This window comes from Lissotriton vulgaris, chromosome 3_1 (genome assembly GCF_964263255.1).
Source record: "Lissotriton vulgaris chromosome 3_1, aLisVul1.2, whole genome shotgun sequence".
NCBI lineage: Eukaryota > Metazoa > Chordata > Amphibia > Caudata > Salamandridae > Lissotriton > Lissotriton vulgaris.
In genome coordinates, this window is record NC_141689.1 from 1,135,261,526 (window position 1) to 1,135,284,267 (window position 22,742).

General features: G+C 45.5%; 1 protein-coding gene across 1 annotated transcript in view; it reads right to left on the reverse strand.

Annotated features, from left to right (window-relative positions):
- Positions 1-22,742, reverse strand: part of GAR1 (GAR1 ribonucleoprotein) — a 100,282-nt gene that overhangs the window by 44,151 nt on the left and 33,389 nt on the right. Inside the window, exon 3 of the mRNA XM_086961609.1 lies at positions 8,724-8,878. Coding sequence (XP_086817735.1) covers positions 8,724-8,878 — 155 coding nt within the window. The remainder of the gene's footprint in view (positions 1-8,723; positions 8,879-22,742) is intronic.

A 22,742-nucleotide genomic window follows, 5' to 3' on the forward strand; every position in this document is an offset into this window, starting at 1 on the left:
TTTAGTCTTCGGAATGACCGTCGGTGATTTTACATGTTTTTTGGTAGAAACATGAGAAGAAGAAGCCGAGGACGCCTGAGAGTGAGATCTCGTGGGCTTAGGCGTAGCTGAAGGTGAAGACACCACAGGAGCCTCTTTGAGTGACATTTTCTTTTTCTTCAGAAAAGGAGAAGGCAAGTCCTGTACACTGCTACGTTTAGAGGCAGCTTTTGAAGTTCCTGACACCAGGCTTTCTGGGTCGGAAAGAGCTGTATCTCGGTCCTTTAACCCCTTCCAGGCTCATGACGAGCTGGGCTCGTCATGGTGTAGCCTCCTCGCACGCTGATGACGAGCCCAGCTCGTCATGTAACATGGGTTTTTTAAAATCCTAGCATAAGTGCAGAATTCCACTAGCGCGGCTGTGGTTAACCTTTGCAACGAGAGGAGGAGACTACCTTCTCTATCCTTAAGAGTCTTAGTGGAGAAGGTTCTACAGATCTTACACTTGCCTACCTCATGGTCCGGGTAAAGACAGTAAATACACTTCTCGTGGGGGTCTTCAGAACAGAGCCGCTAACTTCCCACAAGAAGAACAAGGTCTAAATAAAGGTTTCTTACTTGAAGACATAGCTGAATTCACTGGAAAACTGTAGTAGAGAAAACTGAGCAGAGCACAGGGAGACTCCCTTCACACGACGTGAGGTAGAAAATCTGAGGGACTGAGCTCAGAGGAGAAGGTTCTGGAGGGGTGCTTGCGCCTGATTGGCTGTAGTTTGGACTAACATAATGACAAGGATATGTTAAGTGTTTTTCTCTCTTTTCATGTATTCCTATGTAGGAATTAGGATTTGGTATTTGCAACTATTTTTAGTGTGTAATGTATGTGTTATGTTTTTACAAACATATATTAGTATTTTATTGCTATTTAATTTACTGTGGGACTCCCACTTAGACGGCGGGAAATATTCAAGCATGTTAATATATGAAAGACACCCTAATATGGAGAAATAAATTCGCTGAAAACCATTAAATCAGGTCTGGAACTCCTGAATAATTCAAACCTATGATCTGAGTAAGGCAGCTACAACCTACCAAAGCTTTGGGAACTTGTCCTTAAAAAAGCTGATTGAATCCAACACCATTAAGCAAACACTAAACGAAGAGATGGACGATAGGTCCTGACCAAAGCAAGAAAATACTTGTAAAACACTTCTAGCAACACTGACAAAACTCTTATGACAATCGCCATGGCACATATAGATTTTCCACTCAAACAATCAACAGATGCAGAGCTGAAAATAAGGCGTGATCTCCGCAGCTTCTCCTTCTCAGATGAAAAAGCAGTACACTAACTGGAGGATTTAAACTTCCAAATTCAGCTCCTGCTGATCTGCAGGACCTCCACAGCAAAATGCCTAGACACAAAACAGGGATTCAAAAACCAGATATGCCAAATAATATATTACTCGCCCAAAATACTCATTATCAAAATTAACAGTGCAATACACATTTGGGTGCGTGGGGTCGGTCTTTTTATTGGAAGGAAACTCAGAATGAGGGTAATGCTGGGCAGAATAGAATTTTTGGACTCCAAAAGATCTGAAAACAGAAGGCAGTCTCCAACAAAAAAGATAATTTGGAGTAATAGTACTGCAACAATGTGGGTGTGCTTGAGAGCTTTAAGAACTGTAAACCGGGAACAATGAGTACTTAATTACCACAAAGCAACATTTCAAATATGTAGATGGATAGATTTCCGTTGCTGCTCCGCACTGAAATACATCCATATGGTCAGAGAAACAAGAGGAGGAAGGTACCTCCTCTAGGCCAATATCCCTTATAAATGAAGGCTCAAATCCTGGCAAAAACTCTGCATAATTGTCTACAGAGACTGGAGACTTGAATCACTGGAAACAGTGTGGTATGAAGCCAAGCAGATTAACCCACCTCAAAAGCAGATGGTCCTAAATGCCCTACCATGGGAAATAGATTCCAGGAACCACTAGCCCTCATATTTATACATTTCAAGAACGGGCTTAATAAACATTCATGGAATTATTTTGTCACTTCACACATGGAGTGTGGTCTGAATTTTATAGCACACATCCATATATTGTAAAGGGCGTTGATGGCTACACTTCGAGTGAGGGGTTCCCTGTTGGGCCCTTTCACAATTGGGCAAGGGACCAAGCAGGGATGCCCCTTTCATCCTTGTTCTTAGCCCTGGTTATCGACCCATTAGCACATTACCTCCGAGCTGATGGAAAATGTACGGGCTTTCAATGAACAGACAATATGTAGAACAAGGCGTCCCTTTACAGCGATCGCCAGCTAATTTATCTTATCCACTCTAACGGATGAGACCCACAAGTCATGACTAGGCTGGTAACGTGGCTTCCATTCAGCCCTGGAACCTTATTGGAACAAGACTTTCTTCTTCCCCTTAGGTCCCAAAACAGATTATAAAACTTGGTAGGACTGAGCAGCCATTCAGGTGGACACCAAATACGTAAAATCTTTGGCAATTAAAGTAAACAATGATGCAATTGCATGGGCTGGAAATATTCAACCCCCACTGGAAGCAATGGGCAGAGAAATGCTTCTTTGGATTACCGTACCCTTACTAACAATTGGGAGAAGTGTATTAATCAAGAGTATTATTTTACCTAAAATAGTATATGTCCTGCAAAACTACCTTTTCAAAATCCTAATCTTTCTTTAAGCCATTACCTTCTATCCCGAGATCAAAGATGTGGCTGGGTGGCCCTTCATGGATCGCCATGATTAAATGCTGCAAGTCCACATACAACAGCGAGCTGAGAACAGCAGATCTCATTTCATATTGAAACGCAGCACATTTACAAATAATGAACAGCTGGATCCATGGCTCTCCCTCAAACCCTACCTATAGGACTCTGCTTTGGAGGGAATCCAGCCATTACCTTTTTTAATGGCGGTATACAAAATATGTAACCTCACAGTGGCTATAGAAGATGCAGCTCAGACCTAAACTGTTTAAGATACTGAACAGATAAAGGAGGACTTAATCCAAACAATTTAGCTATGCATTATTATCCAACTCTACCAGAAAGCAATCTTCGAGAAACTACAGGTAACCCTTGGTAGTCCTATGGGCTGTAGACCTAAAACTGCACTTTTAAATAAAATGAACGATGAAGGCTACACAATAGTTTGAAAAGTTTTTCTGAGATTAGGACGGATGTTGGCTAAGAGGGATCTGGCACAAAATTGGAGAAAGTCAACGGCCCCCAATGTGGAAAAGAACGAAACTGGATTGGACAAATGTGGCGCCTGTAAATGCCCAATATAGGAGGCCAGAGGATGTCCTCAAAACCATGTGGGTTTATTAATAAAATTGACCCAATATCGAGAGAGAAATAAATGAGGATTGAGAGTTAAAGAAATAAATGAAGACTGACAGTTATTCGAGACAAATTGAGTAGATGTCACTAAATTAGCCAGTACAAGTATGTATCAATAAGTAGATCTGCAGTGTAGTGTGCCAAAAAGGTAACTTTTATGATCACCTTTATTTCATGTCAATGTTGAAGATAACAAAAAGATTTATATATAAAAAAAAAAAATACATCCATAAATCACGAGGCCCACAGGCTAACCAGGTGTCACTAGACCCATTTGTTTCCTCTTTTTAAATTTCTGTGGTCACGTGCAACACAACACGTTATGGCAACTAAAAGTGCGATTTTGCAAATTTCACCCCCATCTTCAGCTTCATCATCCAACAGGCAAGGAAGTAGTTTGAAGTGGCAAACGCCCTCCCTTTTCTACTTTCCTCATAAAACCCGTATTTGACTAGCAAGACACCAACATTTACAAATCCATTGCAGAGTTCGCTGTCACGTCCCAGATCTTAAGAAAAGAAACGGTTCACCAACTCCAGGCCCTCTCAAACTTCTGTATGAACAGGCTCTATATATTTGGGACAACAAACTCAAAGCTGATGGCAGCAGCAAGACATGTTCAGAAGTTCGACTATGCATTGTGTGGTACATAAACAAGGATGCGTAGTCCAGGTGTAGTAGAAGATCCCTCTTTATTAGCAGGTAGTTAGGTGGCAAGTTGCAGGATAAGAAGATACAAGGAGAAACCCCACCAGGAGAGAGCTACCAGCTCCTCAGCCTGAGATGACCAACTGACAATCTCCACAGAGTGAGGCACTCAAACATTCCATGATGTCACAGGACATTCTGATATAGTGATAGAGAGGGAAAAGATATAGAAACCATTTACCACACATCCTCTTCCGTTAGCGAACAACAGCAAGAAAGAAGTTAAGACGGAGTAGAAGGATTCAGAGGAGACTGTAGACACAAGAGCTAGTCAAAGAGACAATTTGAAAAGCAGGAAACTCAAGCGTGAAAGCAGAAACAAAGGAAAATAAAAAGAGGCATGTAGAAAGATATTCATAAGATGCACAAATGGTCATGGTTGGACAAAACACAAGAATGCAAATTACATAACATTCCCATCCACCCTCCTTAATAAAACAAGGTAGCGAACCTGGCAAACCAAGTAGGGTGTAACAACTAAATGACAAAATGTGTGCAGATGGAAGTAAGCACAATAAGAAGAACTAGCAACCTACACAGAAAAAAAGAAATGCCTTGCAATAAAGACTAATGCATGACGTGCACTAACAACCTCCCCTCCAAGGGTACACCTTGAAAGGCAACCTTTAAACTGTGGAACAAAACGACTCCCCAGGAAAGGGTACACCAGAAGATACTAATGCCCCTGGAAGAAAGAACACAGTAGCCACGAACTGACAACTGTGACGCAACAACACCAAGAGGTAGCGCTGACCACGCACCCCGCGTACACAAATAGAGTGATGCAATTTAGAGAAACACAGACAACCTCCCCTAACAAAAGGGTACACCACTGAACAATGTAAGAATTGTTCAACACAACATCACCTAATGGTGGCGCTGACCACGCACACCACCTTCCCCAGAAAAGGGTACACAAAGGATACTAATCCTTGAAACTTTCGAACAAAGTAGTTACATGCAGACAACCTCCCCTAATGAAAGGGTACACCACGTTGAAAGTGTGCAATATAACTTCTTCAAAGGGTAACAAGACCCTAGGAAACAAAATGTAGGCACTGACTGGCACCACAACCCCCACAACCAACCTCCCCTAAGTAAGGGTACACCATAGGGTACAAACCCTTAGTACAAGAATGGGGCACTGATTAGACACAAACACCCTAGCTGCCCAAGCAGGGTGAACACAGGATACACACCCTGTGAGACCAAGACCACAACGTCCCATACATATATATATACATACATACAGGGTACCCCATAAGGTACAACATCGCCCTAACTAAAAAATAAGGCATTGACTAGCCCCACACCCTCCCCTAAATAAGGGTACACCGTAGGGTTAAGATGTTGCCTTAGGAAACCAAACTTCCCACAAAAGGATACAACATAAAGTACTAGACCACCTAGAGAGAGTTCTGTGTAACTCTAGGTGTATGTCAATACAACCACCATAGCAGAAAACACAATAAGCAAAATACACAATGGGGAAAAAAAAACACTTGAAGAGCCTCCCAAAGAAAGATTGAACAATCCATTATGCCCAACAGACACACCAACCCACAACAAACACTGAAATACAAAAAAAAAAGTTGAAGCATAAGCAGATTAAAAACAATTGTTTAGCTCTGGTGAGCGATTTCTCACCCGAGATCTTCTTAGCCAGGATTGTCCATAAGCTCCGATGAGAGGGTGACGTGCAGACAACCTCCAACCAAAACAAGAAGACAGCTGCAGAAGTTCGTCAAAAGTTTAGACATCCACAGTCCCTGCGCCAGCATTGGAGAGGAAGAGAAACTTAGTCAAAAGCAACAACTCCATAGTGACTCTGACAGTCCCAGAACTGGCACCAACGAATCTGCGAGACGATATGCCAATACTGCTTGACGCTTGTAACTTTATTGAAAATTACACTGTGGTTGGCAACGCTCGTGCGGGAGAAACTGTATAGGAAGCTTCCGCAAACTGACAAGGGTAATGCAATCCCAAGATGGTGGTACGTCCGCACGACGCACACCGAATGGCTCAAGGCACGTTGCTGCGCGAAGACTTCTGAGGGCAGCCAAGGCAAGACAGACGTCATAGAGAAATGACGGGGTGCCGCTCGTGAAAAGGTAAGATGTGCGCAGCTAGTGCACATTTTGAAATTTAAAAATGTCAGCTCAACGGTGATGGAGGGGCGGCCACTCACGCCTTCAAAGTTGTATGTGCGCCCCTTGGGCATTTCCACATTGAAAGATGCCGGCACAACAGTGATGGAGGGGCGGCCCCTCATGCTTATAACGGCGAGATCGGCCAAGTCCCAACGACACTCTGAAAAGGTCAAATAACACAGAAATGTCACCCACTCACCGCGAAAATACCATCTGAATAACAAAGTCTAACGTGGGCTCACGCTGAGTAGACCTCATCTCGAAATCCAAAACGATCAGGAAGATAGGGAAAGCCTCACGTAGGTAGAGCTTGTAGAGCTTGACGACACAGATGGTGGGTGGCTGTTGTGAAAGGGAAAATACTGCTAGCGCCGGTGCAACTTCGTGACAGCAAACAAAAAAAAACGTTGACAAAGAAAAACGTGCTCACAGGGTGAGAGCGCACATCTACACACCTGTCACAGAGTAGTTGGAGAGACAACTGTGAACATGTAGAAAAGGCAAACTGTCAAGATACAAGATCAGTAGGGAGATGCAGTAGGGTGATCAGGCCAGCTGAAACTCCTTAGCTTATGTGGCTGGAGGAAGTCAAACTCCAGATGACAGCAAGACAGCAGTAACTCCTTCACAAAAGGGAAAAGATATAGAAACCATTTACCACACATTGGAGTGACAGCTGACCACAAGATACAACCAAGACACCTTTGACACCCAAGTCAACTTCATTCACATTAGATTTTTGTGTATATTGTGCCAACACCACATCTTAATACCAAGGGCAGCACCATAAAAAATGCCTTCTTACAAGGCAACATAGGATTGAGAAAATATGGATTCTCCTGGACACCACCACTCCTCCAAAGGCTGCTGAAAAGTAAAATGTCTGGAATAATTTGCCACTATTTGCACAATGTGAAGCAGACGGCAATAAACGAACATTGTCTCGATATTGGCCTAGGACAAAACAACTCAGATGCTTTCCTACAACAGGCATTAAAGGCTGTACAAGAAATTCAGATAGTAGTATCTTTTTACCACAAAGAGCTCCACACGCAATGTGACAGCTACAGTTTTCCCTTGTATTCAATATGCCCATTCCCAGCACATTCTTTAGCACAGCAATTATCTGTTTGTTACCATCTACGTTTTTATAACGTATCAGGATTTACAAAGCTCACTTGCAAAAATGGGATGGGGTATCATTATCGCAGTTAAGAAACTCCCACCCCCAGAAGAATGTGACCTCTGTGGAAGCCCACCAGTCAAAACGTTAAGCTGTACCTCATTAAACCCGAATAAATGTGGGCGGCTCAGCCTCTGCAGAAACTCCAGCTACCAATGAATCCTATACAACAGAGTGCACGGTTGATGTTATCAAACACAGATCACAAGTCAAGAATCATTATTAGTGATGCCTTATCTCCGTCACCTACCTATGCAGCTGTTCCATAAAACATCACTATAAACCTCTCCAGGGCACCGATGTATGCAGTTATAGAACTGACTTTTAGTTCAGACAAACTGAGCACGTTACAGCCAAAAAGTGTGCATGGGAGCGGGGGTATTTTTAAATCATGGACTATTATGGAATATGCGCTATATGACCATAGGCACTGAGACCATCAACCACTTTCAGACATGAACCTAGAACCGATTTTTATTCCTCCAACCAGAGATCATCTGAAGGAGACTAAGTTCGCAGTGATATGGTAGAAAAGTCTTTCATTCATAACTTTGACTGATCTGCATACATTAACCACTCATCTGCTGCAGCCAAGCAGTTCACACTTACATATGCATGCAGGAAGGATTTAAGCAATGAAGAAGCTATGCAAGGCAAACATTTCAAAGTATCACTGCAACAATAATTTGTACTGTTGACGAAAATATGAAGTGACAGAGCAGCATTTTGTGAAAAGTGTGTTACAACTGCATCAATAATACAATGTAGAAAACAACCGGCAATAGGAAAAAAAAGGGCAATAAAATGGAGAAATAAAAACATAAAAATTGGATGTAGTGGGCAGGGAATTAAAGTATTGATGCCAGAGTGCTTGGTTACGCTCGTGGTCGATTCACAATTCTAGAAATCTTAAATGGTGGGACCTCCGTGGCATTAAAAATCATCAACTATTTGGTAAACTATCCTTGGCACGTGAGAGGAAAGAGGGATATTGAAAGAAGTTTGCTACTAAATTGAAAACTACTTGCCTGACAGGATGTGGGAGATGACAGAGCAAACCAGTTGCAAACAAAGAGGATGTATCAGTTGGAATCATACAAGAAAGTGAAAGATGTGACCAGGAGCCACAGCAAGAAACCTCTCTAAGCAAGAGCACAGTAAACCTGCCTGCATATTGGTACCAGTGGAAATGCTTAGCTTAAACAACAAAGAGAAGAGGATTGCATGCAAACCTTCAACTTGCAGTTCACGAACATGCAGGACTCCATCTGGAGGTCTCCTGCTTAGAATCACTTAACACTTTGAGTAAAAGGATACAAAGTCTCTAAGCTGTCCAAAAATTTCATCCACCTTCCCAATTTGCTCTTTGTTTTCTAAATAGATGGGTGCGTTGAAGTAGGGAACCCTGTTCTCTTCTGCTGTACATTTACATACAGCATCATCTTCGCATGGATGCATAAACTCTCCTACCACTGAAAGAAAGAAAAACTTGTAGTTAAACAATTCGAAACAAATTGATAACAGAGTACATTTAGTAGAAATCAACACGCGCTTCTTCAAGTATATAGTCCTGCAGTGAAGCATAAGAATGGGCCCAACTGCAAAATAAAGTGTAAAAAAAGCAATTCTTATCAACACATTACTTTTCCTGCTATATTCCATCTGCCCTTACATAAACAAGGTATAGAATGTTTTTTTTTTTTTTAAAACCTTTATTGCACATTTTATAGTACACAGCGGAAAGCCTACAACTCAGTGGGCCGGCCGCTAACACGGTTCGTGATTCAAAATGCAGCATTTCAAAATAGTCATTAAGTCAGCAGTCTCTGTATATATTCAAATAAGGTCGCTGCAAAATAAAAGTGCATCTCAGATCTCTGTGTCGACGCTGGATGAGGTTTTTGGTTTTACTTTTTTGAAAAAACAACAAACTTCAACTTAGAACGTTAGGAATAATATTACGATCTTGCATGAATCAACACAGTTTGAGTTACAAGTGCCTCTATGAAGAGGCCTAATCTAATCTCATGCCCAGGCACTCGATCGCTCCCCACCAATTTCACCCTTACATCCACCCCCTGCTTCCCACGTATCCATTCTAATAGGAGATCCCGTGCAGTATCCTTGGCTTCCCTTCTCCTCACACATCCCACCTAGCTTCACCCCTCTTCCTCTTCGGTGACATCTTGATCATCTTCCAGCAAGGGATCACAAATTTCCCCCCATACACATTCCATTTCGTCCAAACCTTATTCCATTTCCCTGGGCAGGCCCGGTTAGAGTAAACTGCCCTTTCGGTTACCATCACCCTGTCCATATTCAGACACCATTGTGACTTGGTCGGCATTTCTGCCGCACCCCAGCGCTGTGCGATGTCTCGTTTTGCCACCATTAATCCTACCGTGACCCAGAGCTGTTCATAATAATAATAATAATAATAATAATAATGGATTTTATAAAGCGCGAACAGCTACCTCACGAGGAGGTGTCCCGGCGCTAGAGGAACCACAGAAGTCCTGGGGCAGAGATAGAAGACCTAGCGTGGCTGGGAGAAGAGCCAGGTCTTTAGCATCTTCTTAAAGCAGGGTTCAGATGGAGCCTGCTGGATTGCTTGAGGTAGGGAGTTCCACAGAACGGAGACGTTAGCTGAAAAGGTACGACCGCCAAGGCGGGCCTTTTTTGCTCGTGGGACGACCAGTTGGACACGGTCATTTGACCGTAATGCGCGGCTTTGGGAATATCTTGGAAGGCGTTTTTTTAGGTAAAGTGGGCAGAAGCCATGCAAAGATCTGAACGCAAGCGTCAGAGCTTTGAATTTTATCCGGTTGGCCACAGGGAGCCAGTGCAGGGTTCGAAGATGCGGAGAGACTGACTGCTTGAAAGGAATTCGTAGCAGCCTCGCAGCCGCGTTTTGAACTACCTGCAGTTTATGGGTTAGGAATTTTGGGAGGCCCAGGTAAAGACCATTGGCATAGTCAAGCCGTGAGGTGACCATTGCATGGACTACCATTTTTCTGCAGCTCTCTGGTAGAAGTTTAAGAAATTTTCGGAGGTTTCTTAGTTTACTTAAACAGCAACCAGCCACTTGTTGGATATGGGAAGTGAAAGACATTTTATCATCCCATCTCACTCCCAGGTTTTTTGCCGAGTGACTGGGCAGGGGGGGGGGGGGGGGCCCATCTCCACCGGCCACCATAGCTCTGGGGCGGGGGTGGGACCCTTACCGAAAAAGATAACTTCGGTTTTATTGGCATTTAGTTTTAGTTTGTTAGTATTCATCCAGTGAGCAATGTCCTGGAGACAGCCTTTAAAGTTTGCGAAGGATTCCTGTGTCATCTCAGAGTATGGAAATACCAACTTAGTGTCGCCGGCATAAGAAATTGCCTTAACACCCCAGTTGGCAATTAGCGTAAAAAGGGGGGCCAGATAGATATTGAACAAAAGAGGGCTGAGGGCCGAGCCCTGCGGGACTCCACAGTTGAGGGTTTTAGGTGTGGAAGAAATCGTCCCAAGTGCCACCTTCTGCGTTCTCTGAGATAGATAGGAGTTTATCCACCTCAACGCGTTGTCTTGAATGCCTATCTCTGCCAGCCGGCTGAGTAGTCTAGCGTGGTCCACCGTATCGAAGGCGGCCGACAGATCCAGGAGTACCAGCATAGCTGAACTACCTGCATCCATCGACCACCTCACTGACTCGGCTACCTCTAGGAGCGCTGTTTCTGTGCTGAAACCGGGTCGAAAGCCAGATTGAGTTTCATGGAGAATGTTGTTGGTTTCCACAAATTTACTCAATTGGCGTTGTATCACTTTTTCCAGCATTTTTCCCGGGGCGGCTAGAAGGGATATTGGGCGGAGATTCGTGAGGTCATCTGGGTCCCCGTTTGGTTTTTTCTTTAGGGGAAGGAGAGTGGCATGCTTCCAAACGTCAGGGAAGATTCCTGACGTGATGGAAGAATTCCAGATACTTTGAAGTGTGGGCGCTACAGAGTCCGCTATGGCACTCCATAGTTTAGCAGGACAGGGGTCATCAGGGGAGCCAGATTTACAGCGGCTGAGTTCTTGCCTCACCTCGTTCAGAGGGATATGCGCGAACAGGGTGAGGGTTTCTCCTGTCTCGCCATTGTTCGCTATGTCCTGTTTCACAGTATTTATTACTGGGCCAAAGGAGTCATATACTTTCCTAATTTTATGATCGAAGTATTCTGAAATTTGCTCGCAAAGTAATGGTGTGGGAACAACCTCTCTTTCAATGCATTGAGGTTTGAGGAAGGACTGTACTACTTTAAAAACTTGTTTGCTGGACTGTTCTGCCTGTGTAATCGAGTCCGCGTAGAAGTGCTTTTTATTATTCCTAATGGCTTTCCGGAATTTTTTTGATGCTTCCTTATATCTAGTTTTTTCTTCTAAGCCGTAGTTTTCTCTCCAGAGTCTTTCCAGTTTTTTACAAGCCGCTTTCTCCTCTCTAAGTTCCTGCGTAAACCAGGGAGCTGAGGGGGGATTCTCTTTTTGATAAAGCCCGAGAGGCTGGGGCAATAGAAGAAACCATCCCTCCTATCCATTCATTGAAAGGTCGGTAGGCTCCCATATGTTTAGTAAGCACCTCCGTGGGTCAGACAGCAGCGATAGATCTAATGTTTGCGAGATTGTGCGGAGTATCTGTTCCCAGTATTCCCGAATCATGGGGCATTCCCATATGGTGTGGAAAAATGTTCCTTCCTCCCCACACCCACGAAGGCAGTAAGGATGTGGTGTCCTATGGATGCGGTGTAACATGGTCCTAGTGTAGTAAACCCTGTGTAGTATCTTGAGTTGTACTAGCCGCATTCGCACCGAGATGCCCACTTCCCTAGGGGACCCAAGTGCCTCATTCCACTCATGTTCGTCCATTTCGCTAGTGTCACCCTCCCATTTCCCCTTTAACAGGAGTGTTGGATCCGGGAAATTATTGAGCAGTTTGCGGTATGCGAGTGATGTTGCCCTTTCCATCATACAATCAGTAAGGAGGCGGTCTTCCAAAGGCGAGGACTCGGGCAGAGGTGTGTCGGGGGGCAGGGCTGCGAGCAATGCATGTTGTATTTGGATGTACCTGTAAAGTTCCCGGTCACCAAGGTCGTATAATTCTTTTAGCCGGGCAAAAGGTATCACCCCATTCCTTTCCCAAAGATCACCCACCGTGGAAATCCCTATAGTATCCCAGTGTGTAAAACCCTTGCTGTTCCTCATGTTGCCCAACACCTGAGAGTCCCACAGCGGGGTCATCTTGGTGATCTTCCCTTTCCAACCCAGCGCTGCTGTTGCTGTATGCCACAACTGAACTGTTAGTCTAGTGGGCCCCAGTAAGGCACAAACTTTACGGTGATCATACAACGGACCCAACAGGCTGTTCGTGCCCAATTGTGCCCTGTCGGACTGGAACGCTGGCTCGGTTTGAGGTGCGTGAATCCATTGGTTGATCGGCTTAAGGTGTGCTGCCCAGTAGTACAGTCTTAAGTTAGGTAGTGCAATACCCCCGTCGTACCAGCCTCTGTGCAGCTTTTATTTATTTATTTATAGAGTTTTGTATAGCGCGGACAAGACCCCGTGGGTATCAGAGCGCTTAACAAGGAAAGAATAACATGTAGACATTATAGTCGCAGTAAGTAACAAAAACATAGTTATGAGGTAGAAGGTAATATACTGTATAGACATGATTAGATATATACTTCCTAATGTCTGTGCAATTAGCATTAGGTGACGAACAGGCTTAGCTTGTGTCATGGTAATAATCCAAGCTCGGAGAGGTAGGGTTATAAGGTATTTCAGTGCATATCAAGGATAATACGGATAAATAAATATGGTGAGGTAGCGGTTATATAGATTATGTCTGTGAGATAGAGTTATAAGTGCACAGGTATATGAGGTAGCAGTAACGTGTCAAGCCTCGGCTTGACCATGAAAAACAGTCAGTTGTCAGTAATCGATCTTCCAATTTTTATGAAGAGGACAACCCTCTGGTAGCGTAAATGATCATCCCAGTAATCCGTCGGATTCTCTATGTAGGGTATTTACTCATCAAGTGAGTCTTCAGTTCCCGTTTGAATGTTACTGTATTTTGAATTTTCCTGATATTTGGAGGGAGTGAGTTCCAGATTCTGGGGGCAGCTCCGGAGAATGCTCTGTTGTAGGTCTTTATCTTGTGGAAAAAGGCTGGTCGTAATAGTAACTCTTTTGCGCTTCTAGTTGGTCTGTTACCTCCTGATAGCTTAAGTTTCTTGGCCAGGTATCTAGGCATGTTGTAGTGAACCGCTTTATGTGTAATACAGGCCATCTTCATTTGAATTCTGGCCTCGTAAGGTAGCCAGTTTAGTGCTTTCAGGTGAGGAGATATGTGATCGAATTTCTTCGTTCCGGTGATGAGTCTAGCCGCAGCGTTGAGGCAGGCTTTTAGTGGAGCTGTGGAGGTTTTCGGTAGGCCAGCTAATGTGGTGCAGCCGTATTCGATCCTCGAGATAACTAGTGATTGGATAGCCAGTTTTAGATCCATCGCTGAGATAAAGGGTTTCAGTTTTCTTAAGTAATTCAAGTGGAAGCGGGCGCTCTTGGCCATTGTATTAATATGTTCTTTCATGTCGAGGTTTTCATCTAGCGTGATTCCTAGTGATTTAGCTGAGTTAACTAGGGTCGGGTTGCAATTTAGCGCTGTCACCAGTTTAGTCCATTCCTTAACTTCAGATTGGCTCCTTGTCGGTGAGATTAGCAGGAATTCTGTTTTCTGGGCGTTTAGTTTCAGATGGTTCATTGTTAACCATCGCAAGGCTCTCTTTAGTGTCTTGTTTATTCGGTCAATGTCCTCAAGGGAGGCGATCTTCATGTAAATTTGCGTGTCACCTGCATACATATGATAGGATATCTGTGATTTTTGAAGGATCTCTGTGAGAGGTTCTACATACAAGTTGAATAGATCAGGGGATAACGTTGAGCCTTGTGGGACCCCATTTGTATTGGGGCTCGGGGAAGAGATTGCTTGGTTAACCTGGAATCGCTGGGTCCTGTTCTTTAGAAAAGAATTGAACCATTTCAGCACGTTTCCGGACACGCCCATCCTGTCTTGTAGCCTGGTCATTTGGATTGGATGATTGGATTGGATGTCAGCTTGGATTGTGCAATGCGTGCAGGGAGGTTCCCCCATAAAAAGGTTGGAAACCAGCGCTGCTACTTTCTGGAAAAACCTAGGGGCTACAGGATAGGGTGTATTTTCGAGGACATAAAAAAACGTGGCAACGCCATCATTTTATAGAGTGCAGCTCTACCCAGGAGTGTCAGCGGAAGACCCGACCAGAACGTAACATCTCGTTTAAGTCTATCCAAGTGAGGCTTCAGATTCTTATCCATGAATTCCGTTGGGTCCCTAGTGACATGAATGCCCAGATACTTAAACGACGAGCCCGCTATTGTTAGTGGGCACGCCAAGGTTCGGGGCCTGCCCCTGCAAAACATACAGTTCCGACTTATTCCAGTTCAGCGTATAGCCGGAAACGCTGCCATGGGTGTCACAAATGTGTAACAAAGCCGGCACTCCGCATTCGGGGTCTGTTAGATAAATCAACATATCGTCTGCATATAAAGACAGTCGGTCCTCCCATCCCCCACTCCATGATACGCCCTTGAGGAGAGGCGAGGTCCTTATGAGGGTCGCGAGAGGTTCCAAAGAGATAGCGAACAGCAGGGGTGACAAAGGACACCCCTGCGGTGTGCCCCTCCCCAGCAGGAACGTGCGCGAGATATGGCCATTAGCTACCACGTGTGCCATCGGGTCAGTGTATAATAGTTTGACCCACGCAATAAAGCGGGGCCCGAATCCCAAGCGTTTCAGTGCCTCAAAAAGATATGCCCATTCCACCAGATCAAATGCCATTTTAGCATCAAGCGCCAAAATTACTGCTGGTGTGTTGATGGAATCTGCTCTAGCCAGCACGCCGTGCAGCCTTCGCAGATTCAACGCTGTGTTTCTGTGTGGCATAAATCCGGGTGTATAATCGACGACAGATGGGGCAGGATTCTTGTCGCTAGGAGTTTAGCCAGAATCTTAACTTCGGCATTTAGCAAGGATATGGGGCGATAAGAGGAACACTCATCAGGTGGTTTGCCCGGTTTAGGAATAGTTACGATGGTCGCCGCACGCTGATCCGGCGGAAGGGAACCCTTCTCTAGACATTCTGTAAACATTCCCAATAGATGTTCACTAAGGGTCCCAGGCACTGCTTGGTACCATTCAATGGGTATGCCATTGGGTCCCATCCCTTTGCCCGGGTTTAGGGCCCGAATCGCCAGTTGGATTTCATCGGCAGTGATGTCCGCCTCCAACTCATTTGACGCTTCCGGTGACAATGTTTGGACCTCAATCGGAGCTAGGAGGTCTTTGGCCATCTCGGGTGTGATCACACGTTCCGGGGTGTACACCCATTCAAAGTGGGCAGCGAGTAGCTCCGTGATACGTCTTGGGTCTGTGTGTACCGCTCCATGTTCGTCTTTCAGACGTTGGATCCCCCTGGAATTACCCTCCCGTTTATCGAGCCACGCCAGCATTTTCCCAGCTTTTTCACCCACCTCGTAGATTCTATTTTGAGTGTCGGTTATGTGTCCTTTTACTTGGATGCGCAGGTGGTCGTTATATAGCTGTTGTTGAAGGGTGAGTGCGTGAAGGGTTGATGGAGAGGGGTGCTGTTCATGGGCCATGGTCCGTTCCTGTAAAGCCACCTCCAGATTGACCAATTCCTGAGACAGCTGTCTTTTATGACCCGTAATGGAGGCAATCGCTTGTCCCCGCAGGACCGTTTTATAGGCTTCCCAAAGTGTCTCGGGGGAGCGCACTGAGTGTATGTTTTCTTGGAAATATTGCTTTGTCGTTCTTTTAAGGGCCTTACGAACCTGTGGAACCTTAAAGTAGGTAGCGTGAATGGGGTATATGCGTTTGCGTGATCGTGCCTGTGAAGAAAGTGTTAGCGTGAGTGGCGAGTGGTCTGAAATCCCTCGAGGGTGAATTACCATTGCATCTATATGTTGGAGGCCCTCTCCCAGGGTCAGGAAGTGGTCAATGCGAGAGAGGCTGCCATGCACAGCGGAGTGGAAAGTGTATTGTTTCGTGCCAGGGTGTAAATGTCTCCAGATGTCAGTCAGTCCCATGGCCGCTACAAACCGCTGGAGGTAGGAGACCCCCCCCCAGCCTGAACCGGCGTGGGGTGTTTATCAAGCTGTGTGTCATAACTGCATTAAAATCCCCCCCCCCAGGATGATCTCACCCTCGGGGAGAGTCAGAAGGAAGTCACCTAGTTTTGGGAGGTGAACCGAGTGCAGTGCCGGTGGGATATACACGGAGACCAAATTAAAAAGTTTCCCCTCCCACTGCCCCTGCAAGGCCGCGAAGCAGCCCTGGTCATCAGTCTTAGTCAGTAAGGGGATGAATCGTGCGTTTTTCTGTATTAGGATACCGGTCCCCCTGGAACCGGATGTGAACTCAGAGTGGACCAACATTTTATATCCTCGTCTGTCCAAGGCCTTTGTAGCCCCCCCTACCAGATGAGTTTCCTGCAGTAGGGCTATGGTGGGCTGCGGTCTTTTAATTGCGGTCAGTACCAACCCTCGCTTGACCTTGTCCCCTAGACCTCTCACATTCCAAGACAGCAAACGTAGGGGAGGGCACTGTGACTCAGGGTCCTCTACCCCCCCCCTGCCGGGACAGAGTTAGCAGCCATTAGGTACACCGGGATTCATGATGTATTGGGCAAGAAGTGGATCTGGTATGGTGGCTATGCCAGTGCACAGCGAAGAGCTAAGGGACATCACGGGGGCTTACGATCATTGTCCATCCCAAACATCATGTACTGACTCATACAGGAATTAAAACATTGTCCTCAACCGTATACATACATTCCTAACTGTAACAATACAACCCCCCCCCCCATCCCCCCTCCCTGCTACCCTGCCTAACGGACTTGCAACTGCCCGCCCCCCCAACTGAGCAGAGTGCTTAACCCATCCCGCAACCCGAGTACTTGCGTGTAGGGGGGAGAGCATCTCCCCGAGCAGGCAGCATCCCTGCGTGCCGTAGGGGTGTTCGTGCCAGTGTCCAACTGCAGCTTATACAACAGTGTGTAAATGGTCGGCGATTGCCCTGTTCAAGAGAATTGGAGTACGGGGTTCATTCTTCACCACCAGCCCCCGCAAAACCACGGGACGGAGAACTCTCCGCTCCTCCACGTCCGGACGTCTGTGAGCCAGTTCTGCTGTCGATTCTACGATCCTGGTCGGACTTGTGTCGCCTCCGCTGCCGGTCCACAGTATGCCATCCCTCAAGCCAGTCCCGGGCCGTTTCCGGAGTATCAAAAAACCATACTTTTTTGTTTGCTACCACTCGCAGCCGGGCCGGAAAGACCATCGAGTACGGCAGCTCCTTTTCCCTCAAAGTTTTCTTTACCTCCAGGAACGTTCTGCGCTTCCTTGAGACCTCTGCCGTATAGTCTGGGAAGAAGGCAATTCTTGAGTTCTGTATTTGGATCGGCGGCGCCACCCTCGCGGCCTGCAAGATGGCGTCACGGTCCCTGAAATTGAAGAGTCTCGCTAGTATTGGTCTAGGCGAACCACCTGTCTTTGGTTTGCCCCCCCGGCACTCTATGGGCCTGCTCCACCGAAAAAAAGTTCGAGGCCTTTGGGCTGGAGTCTGGTTTTGATTAACTCTTCCACATAGACGTCCATGGCGCCCTTGTCTTCAGATTCCGGCACTCCTAAAATTCGAACGTTATTGCACCGGGAGCGCCCTTCTTGGTCATCCAACTTATCTCTGAGTAGTTTGTTGTCCGTTTGCAGACGTTCCACCGCCGTTTGTAACTCAGACACATCTTCGACCAATGATTTAGTGACCACCTCGACCTACTTTACCCTTTCATTCATTTTCTGGAGGTCCGCTCGTATCAGGGTGACTTCCGTGGCTGTCGCTCCTACCGTTGCTTGCACCTGAGCCAGCGCCGCCAGAACGTCCTCTAGTGTGGCCTTCTTCGCCCCCTCAGACTCCGATGTTTTCCCCACATTTTTGCGCTGTTCTTGGGGAGGAGTCTGTCTCTCGTAAGCGAATTTGTCCAGTTTTGCCAGAGTAGTGGTATTCCTGGGGCCTCTGTTGGACATGGCTGTGGTCTGACGATCCTTTTTGACCAGCGCAGGTCCGTGATCAAATCAAGGAGGGCCGGTGTTTCTTGCCGTCGTCCGTGGGGGGTCACGTTAGTCGACCGTTGCAGTAGTAGGCACCTGGGAGGTCTCCAAGACCGCAGGTCTTCATCGCTCCGCCATGACGGGCGGTTTCGCGGGGGTGGTTGCTGGGAGAGCCCGGGGTACAACGTGCAGCCAACGCCCAAAATGGCGGGTCCGGCCGCCTGAGCCCCGGCGTTATTTGCTGCGTCTCCGGGCGCGGACAGCGAATATCTACCGCCACAGGCCGTCTCCGGGCCCCACGTGCATCACCGGGCCGCCGGAGGATGATTACGGATTGTTCTGGCAGTGCGTCCCGGACACCGGTACTTCCGGCCAACCACCGCCGCTAAAAGATTATTTCCGGCCGGGTCCCAAGTTTACGCAACTCCGCTGCCTCCAGGAGAGCGCTAGGCCCCACCTCTCGCCGCCTTCTGCCAAGCAATGATCGCACCGTTTCAGGGACTTCGCCGTCCCAAGATTGGATCACCGGGTGCTGCACGGCCTCTGGGTCCGATCCACCCCTCTAAGCACCTCGAAAATCAGGATAAATATGACGGATTTGAGTGGGAAGCCGCCTCGTCACGGGAGCCTCTCTAAGCTGCGGCCGCCATCGTTGGCTGCTAGCCACGCCCCCTCCAAGGTATAGAATGTTTGATCCAATGGGGTGGAATACCCGAACTGAGCCGGCTTAACAGAATTAGCTGCCAAATAGGATCTCAGGGTTGAGATGGTAATTCACTAATACAACAGAGCTCTGTCCTCCGTCACTTACAGTACTCAACTTGTTTGACTCCTTGGGACATACAGCAGCACCCTAGAGACAATCTGGAGTGTGCTTGACAATGGACCTAACAACCTAAAAATATAATTTAGTATTTACGTTCATTAGTAGACACGAGGAAACGTCTCATAAAACAAATAAGATTGTCAGCATATTTGCAATCTCTCAACATCCATTTTCATATCTGGAAGGAGGAGTCTTGTGGTGGACCAACAGGTTTACTTTCATTTTTGTCTGGCATTAGCTAAGAAATCTGATTTTACCAGTTACATGTATATTATAATTATTTAAAGAGACTTTCAGCCTGCCCTGCTAATTCATTGGTCTGTTATTGTATAATTTACATTTTTCTTCCACCCACTACAGCATGCTGCATGGGTCATGGGGTTAGCCTGCTTCAGCTGCTGGCTAACTTTGCTGTGAGGGACGCTATTCTGACCTTTCAAAAGGACACATCCACATAAAGCAGTTGGCAATGGGTGGTTTTGGAGACCAAAATATATTCGCTTTTAGTTAAAAAAAATGTAAGATTGAGGTCACCTTAGCAGTTACCTCGACAAAGTTTTGTAAAAACTATGACAAAACCAGCACTGAAAAAGTTGAATCATGGTAGCCAATGACTGACCTACAGGCTTTGGCAATGCTCGTTTAACTTACGGATAAGTCTATGAAATATGGTACAATAAAAATAAAAACTGAACCTCGATGCCAAACAAAGTACACAAAAGAAGGAATAAAACCCTCATTACCAATGTTCAACACCTACACCTTTAAGAACTTCCAACAATCGAATCTTACGCAACTTCAATCTTCCTATTAACAACTTCCAACAATCGAATCTTACGCAACTTCAATCTTCCTATTAACAACTTCCAACAATCGAATCTTACGCAACTTCAATCTTCCTATTAACAACTTCCAACAATCGAATCTTACGCAACTTCAATCTTCCTATTAACAACCAACTTCACAAAAGGGGATAGGCAGAAATTTCCCCACGGGGCTCAATGAGCCAAGCCTCAGATCACTGCAAACATAACTTATATCAAAAGCCATAACTAGGCCTTGTCCGCATGGTGTTTAGAATTCAACATGAACGTCAAAGTCAAAATTTGATGGGCTTACGATATGCAAGTTCCCATCTCTTTCCTAAAGCTGTTCTCTTGCAATCTAAAGTCAGTCTTTAAGGTTAACACGATTATAAACTAAAGGAAACTGACAAGAAGAAAAGTCTCCACAAAGTTCAAGAACTTAAGGCCTTTCTCTGCAATTGTCCAAACAGTAACGACTTTGCATTCCTTGAATCCCAGTAGGCTGCCCAACATGGTCATTGTGTCCCAATAAGATCAATTACAGTAGATAAATTGATATCCCTTCCGTTTGATCCAGAAACCAAGTGTTAGAAGAGCAAATGGCACTCCATTAAAAAACTCACTTGAAGCTAAAAGTAATTTTCATGGTTAGCCTCAAAACCTATGTCATCTGACTTCAACATAGTACGTCTTTTTGTTCAAATAATCTTACAAGTTTGTGTTTGGCATGCATTTTGATAGGGGTCTCCACCCCTGAAAAACAGGCAAACATACTATTGTGAAAGTCTAGAGTAATTGCCAGGTAATGGAAGTGAACGCCCATTTCAAGCAAATGTAAAGGAATGAGTTTCCAAAACGTATTTAAGCCCTTGGGCAAAACAGCTAGATGTGCAGCTGCAGAGCTTTTCCATGGATTTATGGCTTGATGTCTGACTTTTTTGTAGCCTGCCATTGTGAATCTGGCTGACCCTGGGTCTGCATGCCTACATAGAAGACTGACATGGTACCAAACCCATAGTTCATTTTGTTAATAAACAGCATCCAAGTTCAAACAGTCAGTGGTTCTCCTGCATCATTGACAATGGATACACAGGATTAACAAGTCTATGAATAGCAGAGCCCCAATTTGTCATGCACAACAAGTTTCACGCGGATTATGTATGGCTCATTAGACAGGTATAGCTAGGCTCCAGTGGTACAGAGAGTACAGTACACACTGCTGTTATTTTGCACAAAATACCACCAGACTGGGATGCAGCATGCATAATTACCAGTGGCTGAGATTATTTCAAGCATTGAATCCATCACGTTTTGTATACTTCAGTGTGTCGCAGTAAGTGGGAGATATATATCCACATCACCTGTGTTCTGGATTGCTTGTGTTCCAGGTAAGGGAACCTGGCCTAGCACTTCGGGTGAGACTGTTCCCACTGGAGCAGGGTCAAGGCTGATTTGCATATGGCAGAGTCCAAACTGAATTGCCATGGTTTGCAAAATAACGACTTGGACGCAGCCTTTACCTGTGGCTGAGATTAATTCAAGGATTCCATCCATTACTTTTCTGTATACTTCAGTGCTACACTAACCTGATGGCATGAATTCAGGTCAGTGGTGCAATATCTAACCCAATACCAACAACGACAGACACCAGACGCCCCTCACTCAAAACTGTCTGCCCTAGCACTAGAGCCACTTGCATGCCACCTGCCGAATTGTATCTCTCAATTTTTACTGAGCTTCACAGACCACTTATGGCTTATATAGTATATGCAGGCAATATGGTGGTAATCCGCAAAACCCCCAGGACAGTGTATCCCCTATTATAAGAGAATATAGAAAAATTGGGTTTCTCTCCAGCCTAAATATAAATTGCAGTAAATCACTAGTCTTTTCCATCACCCCCAATAACGGTAAAACGCTCCTTTGATTAGCGCTTTTAAGTGGTGTGTGGATTCAGAAAGATGTATAGGAATATGGGTTGGCTGAGATACATATACTACTCTCAAAGAAAACTACGGTGTAGCGATTTCTAAACTTTAGTCACAAAAAAGTGCTGGTGTGCCTCCCCTCTCTCCTTTGCAGGCGGGACAGTCCTGGTGTAAATGACTGTCCTTGCAAGGTTTATTTATTCATTAAATAACAGATCTAATAACATTAACACACTTTCAACAGAGTGTGATCCTTAGTGACAAAAACTGGTCTGGATCAGTGAACACCTCAGACTTTGATAGGAGATTCTACAAACAGAGTGGATTTGCAGCACTCGATTTAGAGCCATTTCATCTTTGAGCACAGGCATAATATACTAACCATTGCGCACAGGCATAATATACTAACCATTGCTATTATCTGCAGCCAAATCTTCCACATAAATATTGATGAAAAAGACCATGCATCACCCACTAGGCTCCAGGCTGCAATCTATCAACATAACACATGAAAGAGCAAAGGTTGGCTCTATTGCCTGCACAGTACTGGCATGGGAGTCGATGTGCACTAGAGCTAATGTGAATACTACTCCAT